The sequence below is a fragment of the Perca flavescens genome, chromosome 14 (genome assembly GCF_004354835.1).
Source record: "Perca flavescens isolate YP-PL-M2 chromosome 14, PFLA_1.0, whole genome shotgun sequence".
Classification (NCBI taxonomy): Eukaryota; Metazoa; Chordata; class Actinopteri; order Perciformes; family Percidae; genus Perca; species Perca flavescens.
The window spans coordinates 24,465,604-24,475,202 of record NC_041344.1 but is presented as its reverse complement, the minus strand read 5'-3'; the positions used below and the strand labels follow the sequence as shown (position 1 = coordinate 24,475,202).

The following is a 9,599-nucleotide window of genomic DNA, read 5'->3' as shown; positions in this document are numbered from 1 at the left end:
CCATCCCCAACTTGTCCCCCACTTGTAAAAACTCCTCCTCGTCAGGTTTTCAAAAAAAGGAGCAAAATTATGATCTCAGGATGAGAAACCTCAAACCAGGGTGGTTGTTCTTTTTAAATAATACAAAATAAAAGCAGTAAATCGTTATGTCTTAAAAGGCACTTGCACACGGCCCAACAGCTTATTGGCTACAGTAAAAACTATGACTACTGTCCTGCAGTTAATGCAGGAGCTGCTGCTGATGGTGCTGCTGACAGTATCCCCAGTAAATAGGCCAGGGCTCATTAACGCATGTGGCATAAACAATGTTATTGCTGGTTATTTGAATGCTGTCTGAGGGTGTGGCTTCGTCTACATTAGCAGGTCGCGTCACGGATGCGGATCTAGGTTGTTTTAACACAATAAGTGCCAGAACATGATCAGCTGACCTTCTGATGCATGACATCGCCATTAAAACCATTCATTTGTGAAGCAGCCCCCGGTACAGAGCCATACTCACACTCAGGATAGGGACTGATCCAAAGCGTTTTCTTAGTCAGAAATCCAAAAAGGACTCTGGTGCAGTTCAGTAAATCCTTCAGGGAGGAAATCGGAGTAGATATGGATGACTGTCCCTCGGATAGTAGAGACGGTCCCTGTCAAACAGTCAGTGTGCACAGGCCGGTCGGATCGCTGTGATATTTCTGTTTCTGGACTCGCTCCACAGCGCTGACAGCTCTGGACCATCCAGGTCACATACGCTTGGTTTCCAAAGTCGCTCTTGACCCGGTCCACTCTTTCTCCCCTTCAGCCATCTCCCTCTGCCTCTCTCCCTTGTCTCTCACTCTCACCGGAGCCTCCCTCATCGTTGTGAAGCCAGCCAGGCGGAGAACAATAACACTTCTGGTCACCGCCTTCAAAATAAAATCATTATCAGTGAACAGATTTTTTTTTTTTAATGGTTAAATGTATTTTGAGGGATCAAACATAAAAAATAGGTTGTGTTTTACCTCAATTTTCTTAGTATAACATAATAATAATAGCATAGCATAAAAATAAAGACCTGAATTTCCAATAGTCCACAACTAAAAACTAAGGTAAAGGAGCTCCTATGTCTATAGGTTACAGGATCAAATGTGTTATGTGCTGATATGGTTATTGGTTATGAACACCTCAAGATTTCCCTAGCCCAGTCTTTTTATTTCTATATTATTTTGTAAATTGGGAATAGACTTGCTGTGCTTTAAATTTTAAAAGCAACGCTTTGTCTCTAGCCGCTTCCTGACGAACTCTATCTGACTTGACAGTTTTTCTCCCAGCTGCCATCCATGATCCAGACACCCAAACCTTCTGGCTCGAGCATCAGTGACGTCATGAGCACCCACAACAGGAAGGGAACAGGCGATACCGTTTAACAGACATGTAGGTGAAAACCTACTTCCAAATCATCCGCTAATAAATGTATTTGGGTATTTCAATCTTTCACAATTGTTACTAGTTATGTAACATTTGTTAGGCTATTACTACATTGTATCAACATATAGACATCATACCCCAGCAAGGTAAGGTGGGTTATTATGCATACATATATCCTTCCACCGAAACAGCGTGCTATATGAAGGCAGCTGTATTTTTTTTTAATTGAACACTGACTAAAATATTAAACCAATTTCCATGAATCTGCAGTGATTGCCTCCCACTAGACCAGCTAGATTGAAGAGAGAGAAGCCATTGTTCTCCAGAGAATAACTAGAATAACATGGCTGAGTCAGCTATTCCCTATATATACACACTATGGTTCAACACAGTGAGTTTACAGTAACCTTGTGCTACTGTGGGGCCCTTTTTTGTATTATTCTCTGGTCTTGGTAGTCTATACATATATATATATATATATATATATATATATATATATATATATATATATATATATATAGATAGATAGATAGATAGATAGATAGATAGATAGATAGATAGATGTAAATATATTATTTAATGTACAGTATTGTGCCCACAGTGCCACAATGTGGCCCAATGTGCGGGCTCACAATGGGCCCCAATGACAGTTATGGGGCCCACTCTGGGCTGCCCACTCTGGGCCTATTTTTCTGCCCACAGTGGTGCCACACGGGTCCCAAAAGGGCATGTTTGCTGGTAACAAATATTTTTCAAGTACGAAATATCTATCAGAATGGACAACTACCTCCTATAAATGTAGTTAAAGTATGGTAGCTCATTCTGACAGGTAGGACATTTCTATCAGAATGGCCTACTTCATCTGTAAATTTTGTTAAAGTAAGGTAGCTCATTCTTTTAGGACACATGTTTCAAACTCAAGGCCCGCAGGCCAAATCAGGCCCCTCCCAAATGTGTATCCGGTCCGCATGTCAATTTAGGTAAAAAGGTAGGTAGGTAGGTGGAAAATATCTATCAGAATGGCCTACTTCCTCTATAAATGTAGTGAAAGTAGGGTAGCTCATTCTGACAGGTAGGAAATATCTATCAGAATGGCATCTTCCTCTATAAATGTAGTTATATCCATCATACCCTACTTTTAAGGCCATTCTGACAGATGTTTCCTTCTTGACAGAATGAATTGCAAATCTCGCTGTAATTCAAACTTCCAACAGCCGATGACAGCAGAGGGCTGGTTTTCAGCTTCTCATTCTGTCATGCTGCTCGTACGTCAGCGGACTGATTTGCATAATCTTTACGGGTGGAAACGCACACAACAATGGGCTGAATGAACCTTAGTTTCTTCTGATTTAGAAAGACCCCGGAACATGTGTCAAAACGCACCTTTAGCTGCACATTAATATGTTGTGTGCCACACATAAACAATGTGGTAGCCTACTCAATATGGTGAATGGCAGCATGTGCAATTGATGCTTAAATGATTTCAATGAAGAATAAGCTTTATAATAAATTAATTTGCCTAAAGGATCACAGAGAGTCTTGCATTTGAGCGTCTTTTATGTTTTGTTTTTTTTGTTTATGTAATGAGACTATTAGCCATGTACCTACACTAACCTAATGGTAAAGGAGAGGCTATTTATATATATATATATATATATATATATATATATATATATATATATATATATATATATATATATATCATAGGTCATACCCATGCTAAAGTTGACTAAAAAGAGGAATAAAAAAAATCATCCTTTGGAAACTGATCTTAATGCCTTAATTAAAGAAATGAGGAAAAATCCGACCTTTTAAGGACACCAATTTTTTTTGTGAATGAATAGTGTATTGTAAATAAATAAATGTTCTTTCTTAAAATACAGGGGGCATAAGTATACATACCCCTATGTTAAATTCCCATAGAGGAAGGCAGATTTTTATTTTTCAAGGCCAGTTATTTCATACTATGTATCTTGATAAAGTTCCCTTTTGGCCTTTATATAATTATATATATATATATATATATATATATATATATATATATATATATATATATATATATATAAAGGGCGCTAGGTCTACATCACTACTAGCGCCCCCTGCTGCCAACATAGGGTGCGGGTTTCTACAGATTTAGCGTCGTGTGAAAAACAACAGCATTAATACATACTGGCACTTTGTTAAATGCATCACTTTTTCACTTTCTAACATTGTGAACAACGGATCTAACTAGGAAAATTTAGCATTTAGTTTCACATGCATGAAGCTGATGTTTGTCTGGTTTCCACATTATTTTGGGGGAAAAACTGATGAGCCTACACCTTTGCACTTAATCGACTTGTGTGAACCCTGGTTTGGAGAGAATAGATTGCACTGCATGCAGCAAGGTGAGACGTGTCGACAGACAGGTGGTGTTTTCTTCGGGTCATTTCAAGACTGATAAAGATGCATGTTGGTAACTTGTGTCAACTGGACTGACTACGGAAGCACATGGAAATTGATGTAGACTGTTTACCTCCTGAACAACACTCCACAGCTCCCCTTCGCCCCTCTGAGTTATTGCCTGCTGGATGTTTACTACCAGTTGTTGTCAGCCTTCCGCCTCCTTCCCACTGGTTGGTCCATTGGAATAGAGCCTCCAGATTTCCCAAAAATGAATTTCGACCAGATCCTCTCTGAGGTCGGAGGCTTTGGCAAATATCAGAAAATACTGTACATATGGATTTGTTTACCCCAGATCCTCCTCGCGTTCCACATGATGGTGAGCATATTTACTGGATCCACGCCGCCCCACCACTGCCGGGACAGCTCGATCTCAGTGGCCGGGAATCAATCCCATTTTCTCGGTACACTCAGCCTGAACTTCAGCCTCTCGGATTCCTCCTGCTTTTCATCCGATGATCTGCTGGAGAGCAACCGCACTGAGCGCGTCCCATGTAGCCAGGGATGGGTGTACAGCAAGGAGACTTTCCAGAGTACAACAGTCACCGAGGTACAGTAGGATGCTGTTGATGTGCACATCTGTTTAATCAGAGATGAAAAGTATGCAACTTTAATAATTCATGCTCCTGCGTGAAAATTAGTGGAATAAGTTGTCCACTCACAAATAATCATCCGTTTACTGCTATTGCATGATAATCACCCGTCTGGGAGAATTTCTTATTAAAAACAAACAAACAAAAACAAAAGTGGATTATATCACAAAGTATCAAGGCCACACAGGGATTACACACACAAAGTCCTTATATAATTGTGATGGCAGATCAACCAAGTACCATAAAAACCTTCTAGGGAGCCATGGGTGCCTAACTTTCGGCAAGAAAGCAAAGAAGGGAACTCCCCAAACTACTTCTATAAAGCTTTGTTTTGACACAGGGAAGCTCCATAAAGCAGGAGCCACATTAAGGCCCTTATCATTTCTATTAATATTTGTTCTCTAGTGTTGCATATTCTCATTTCCCCAATGAGTTTCAGTTATTCGTTTTACTTTAAATCAACTGCAACATAGGAAACCTGCAGCCTTTGCTCTGTCCAGCTGGAATGCAGCCTTGGTACATTTTATAATGTCCATATGGACTCACTTTGGAGTAGACACACAAGTGACTCCTGCTTGAACACTCGCACACTCACCAGTCTATTAATGAAAAGTAAAAGGTTTGTTTCATGCTTCTTTGGTTTTTCCTTCTACCAGTGGGACCTGGTGTGTAACAAAGCTGGACTAAACAGTCTTGGTTCGTCTATCTACATGTTTGGCCTGTTGGTGGGATCTGTGCTGTTTGGAGCCATGGCTGACAGGTAGGCTTTGTTGCTCTCTTTTAGCCTGGAGCCCTGGAGCCTCTGACTTTGTACAAATAAAACACACAGCCAGACCCTTTAGTTTTAAAGCATGGCTGCAGGGGCAGACACATGTGGAGTCTTTGGCATTTGGTATACATTTGTGAGAAGTGGAAGTCATGCTGTTGAGTTGAAGAGCTGAAGTTACACACTAGGGTTTGACTGACACGGTTTCACTGAAGACTGACATTGTTCAATTAAGCTTATAGTTGATGTCTGTACCTTAAACATCTTGTGAAAAATTGTATTCTTTTACGTCATAAAATATGAACTGCTTTTCTCCTGTATGACCGAAATGTACATGTTCACGGGACACTTAAACTCTCACATACTACTGAAATTCCTGAAGGTGTGTGTTGGCAATGTGTGGAAGTTGTCACACACTAAAAGTGACCTGAATAGCCTGGTCTTACCCTGTCACAATGTTCACTTATGCTTTCATTTATGCTTGTGCAAACTCCTGTTTACTCCTCTCTCTGTGCAAGGTACGGCCGGCGTTTCATCCTGCTGCTGTCCATCGCTCTTCAGACTGGGTTTGGAGTCGCTGTGGCCTTTGCACCTAACTTCTCCGTCTATGTGATTCTTCGCTTTCTGGTTGGCACCACGGTTTCCGGAGTCATCATCAATGCCTTTGTACTTGGTACTAACAAAACACAGATTCGAAGCAGACTATTTTGTAGCATGTTTAGATTCCTCACATATGGATGATGGAAACTGGATAACAAACAGACAACACTGGCAAGCACAACTGTCTAGTATCAGTCAGAGGAAGGAGTGATTTCATCTGTCAGATCTGCAGATATTTTACTTGAGGAGTAATGGCTCATGCTTTATTGTGCTATTTTTGCCCAATCCCACAAATCAAACCCTTGCCACTCCTTCTACTTACCTTAAAGCTCCATACCTCCTCACCTCTCCTTTCCTCCCCTCCTCCCCTTCCAAACCCTGCACTGTTTTTTTCAAAGGCACTGAGTGGACGTGCACCAAGAGGCGCATGCTAGCCGGTATCTTCACTGACTACGCATTTGGTCTGGGCTACATGCTGCTAGCAGGCATAGCGTACTTGATACGAGACTGGAGAAAGTTGCAACTGGCTATATCAGCCCCAGGCTTCCTGCTCATCTTCTATATATGGTGGGAAAATTCAATGAGCTGCACATTAAATCCACTGTGTATTGAGTACATGAATACCCTCTTTGTGATCCACATTTTATCCTCTGCCCTTATTTCTGGCAATTTCCCTTGCCTCTGTCCACTCTTTCTCGTCTCCCTTCTCTCCCTGTCTACTGTCATGCTCTCTCTATCTCCTGTCAGGGTGCTCCCTCAGTCGGCCAGATGGTTGTTAGCCAACGACAGGATGGAGGAAGCCATCGCACTCCTCCGCAAGGCAGCACTTGTTAATGGCCGGGTCTTACCTCCTGCTGTACAAGTGTGTCTCTTTGCATTTACTATAACCTATTGTGCTATCTAGGCCAGTGGTTCCCAAAGTGGGGTCTGCTGACACCCAGAGGTCCTTGAGGGAGTTCCAGGGGGTTCCCAGCAAAAACGGGATTAATTATTTTCACTTTAATTCCATCCATAAGTAACACAATGACAGAATGTATTTTGGTCATGGTTTTTTTTTTATATACACTTTCTGTAATAAAACATCTTAAAAGCAAAACTCCTATCAGATGGGGGCCCCTGGGACAAAATATTATCACATGGTTGTCCGTGGTCTTATTTGTGCCAGTTTAGGGGTCTTTGACATGACAATGTTTGGGAACCACTGATCTAAGCTGTTCAAATGTATTTTTTGTCTATTACATGCAGTATGACTTATTTTGCAAAAGGATAAGGATGGTGTTACTATATACAGTATATTGTATTATTGCCAACAAACTCTCTTGCACCATGATACCATTGCAGCTAAAAAAAGACCAAAACCAACAATGTGAAGTCCATCTCTCAATACTTTCCAACTTCTCTATACCCAAGTCCATGTTTCCTAATGCAGATGTAATTCTTGCCAAGAGTAAGTTGAGAAGATTGATACCACTCTGGGTGTATTTTTGTTGCATTTGATAAACATAAGAGAAATGTAGAATATCACCACACCAGCCTTATCTTTTGAATGTTTTTGTTTTCGTGTGTCCAGGTTGAGAAGTGTCAGATTTTGGATGGAGGAAAGCGAAGTTATTCAGCAATGGATCTAGTACGAACACCTCAGATGAGGAAGAGGACTATCATCTTGTTCTACATCTGGTAGGCGAAATTGCATGTGCATGTCTGTTTCATGTCAATAACAAATCATTCTATATTCCTTTGGCCATTTTCTTTCTCTTTCTCCTCTGCACCCTAGGTTTGTGAATGTGCTGGTGTATTACGGCCTCTCTTTGGGCGTGTCCAAGTTAGGGACAGACCTCTACCTGACCCAGTTTGTGTTCGGGTTGATTGAGATCCCGGCTCGTTCTCTCGTCCTGCTTGTCCTGCCCTTCAGTCGCCGACTCTCCCAAAGCGGATTCCTGGCTGTTGGGGGTCTCGCCTGTCTGCTCATGCTCGCTGTCCCTGCAGGTTGGTTGGACACTGTGTTTTTGTTGTGTTCTGATAGGACTGTGAACGTTCTCCAAACCTTCGAAACATCAGCTTTTCATCTCATCCTCAAATAACTGACTTAAATGTATTCAATCACTGATAATTTCCCTCCATCTGTCTGTAGATTATCCCAATGTCCTAACTGGTCTTGCCATGGTAGGGAAGTTTGGTATAACAGCTTCCTTTGCTGTGATCTATGTGTACACTGCTGAGATATTCCCCACTGTGCTTCGGTAAGACAAATCTTTCTGTACAGTTTTTATTACTTTTTTCATCCACACAGGATCCCAAAGTCTCTGTGTGTGATACCTACAACTTTTATCCCCTTGTCTACCTGCAGGCAAACAGGAATAGGTGTATCCTGTATGTTTGCCAGGATAGGCGGTGTGTTAGCTCCCGTTATAAACATGCTTCATGACCATAGCCTCACTACACCTCTGGTCATCTTCGGTATCTCCCCGCTGCTGGGTGCTGTCCTGGGCCTGGCACTGCCCGAAACTGCTGACAGACCTCTGCCTGACACTGTGGAGGATGCAGAGAACTGGGACATGAGGTATTACAATGTAACGTTTTTTACTTTTTTGGGCTTTCAATGCATCCACGCTCCATGACCCTGAACAGGATATCATCTCGCTGCCATGTTGTTCACATGTGAAGATCCAACCTTTGCAAACCGCTCAGTGTTTTGTCTCCTACAGGTCGCCTCCCAACAAGGACAACCCTGAGATGTCTGAGGACACGAGCCAATCAGCCAACAGCAAAGAGCAGCAGGAGTTAAGACGTCTTGCCAGTCAGGCCTAAACTGCACATTTTCTATTATTCACATATTATACAGCCTCAACTTTGTTACCAGATACAGTACTTACGTAACATAACATCCTCTATGCAATTACATGTCAGGATCTGATTAAGAGCTCTATGTGCTTCCAGGATAAATCAACAGCCTACTGTTTTAGCAGATACAGGTAAACACCCGCAGAAGTCAGGAATAGTTGTCCTGTATAATCTTGTGCATTTCTCAGATGTTTACAAGTGGTTTGATATATTTTGCATATGTGGTGAGACAGAATAAATAGTTCCCCTTCAGACTTTGCAGACACACAGATTTCATATATTGATAAATCTGAAGGCATCAGCTCGGAGCTCAAATCTCTAAACCTGTGCTGATTTGACGAATCAAATTGAGCAAGACGACTTTAGCACTTCCTCTCTAATGCAGTACACATAGTCCCCTTAAGCAGCTATTGTTAGGACTTCATCTTTCAGGACTGAAGGATTTATTACATTTTTGCATTAAATAAAAACACTTGAATATTTTTGTATAAAAGTGTAACATGTCTGTGGACTGTTTGTGGAATACCTTAGGTGTATCTTAATGCTGTATTGAACAAACTGACTTGTTTTCTATGTCCTCATTCTCAAGCCAAGAGAAAGAAAAGCTAATAAGATTGCATGTACTAGTTAACTTTCAGCCTAATATACCCTTTTTTTTTTTTTTTTTTTTAAGACTAATGTAGCTCATTTGTATGTTGTTATGGATAGTATGGGATGTGACTGTGATCAGCATGTTTATTTTTTTGAAGATTATGTTTTTGGGCATTTCAGGCCTTTGATATAGGACAGCTGAAGACATGAAAGGGGGGGAATGACATGCATCAAAGGACCGCAGGTCAGAGGTGAACCTGCGGACGCTGTGTCCAGTGTGTAATGGTTTAGTTGTTCATTATCAAAATCTGTGTTGGCCGTTCACAAACTTGTCCCTTTTCATGAATATTGACCTCCACCATCAACTCCAA

The 9,599-nt window shown here is 41.3% G+C and overlaps 1 protein-coding gene across 1 annotated transcript; it reads left to right on the top strand.

The window, feature by feature from the left end:
* The first annotated feature begins 3,544 nt into the window (after positions 1–3,544).
* Positions 3,545–9,248, top strand: si:dkey-166k12.1 (solute carrier family 22 member 13). The gene is made up of 10 exons (XM_028598032.1): positions 3,545–4,387; positions 5,087–5,190; positions 5,715–5,869; positions 6,195–6,363; positions 6,544–6,658; positions 7,367–7,473; positions 7,571–7,782; positions 7,928–8,036; positions 8,144–8,356; positions 8,502–9,248. The coding sequence occupies exons 1-10, from the start codon at positions 4,049–4,051 to the stop codon at positions 8,602–8,604; spliced, it is 1,626 nt and encodes a 541-aa protein (XP_028453833.1). The 5' UTR covers positions 3,545–4,048; the 3' UTR covers positions 8,605–9,248.
* The last annotated feature ends 351 nt before the right edge of the window (positions 9,249–9,599 follow it).

Coding starts and splice junctions, on each gene's coding strand:
- si:dkey-166k12.1 (XM_028598032.1), top strand. CDS start 4,049: ATGAATTTCGACCAGATCCTCTCTGAGGTCGGAGGCTTTGGCAAATAT. Junction 4,388..5,086: donor AGAGTACAACAGTCACCGAG/GTACAGTAGGAT, acceptor TCCTTCTACCAG/TGGGACCTGGTGTGTAACAA. Junction 6,364..6,543: donor CTGCTCATCTTCTATATATG/GTGGGAAAATTC, acceptor ATCTCCTGTCAG/GGTGCTCCCTCAGTCGGCCA.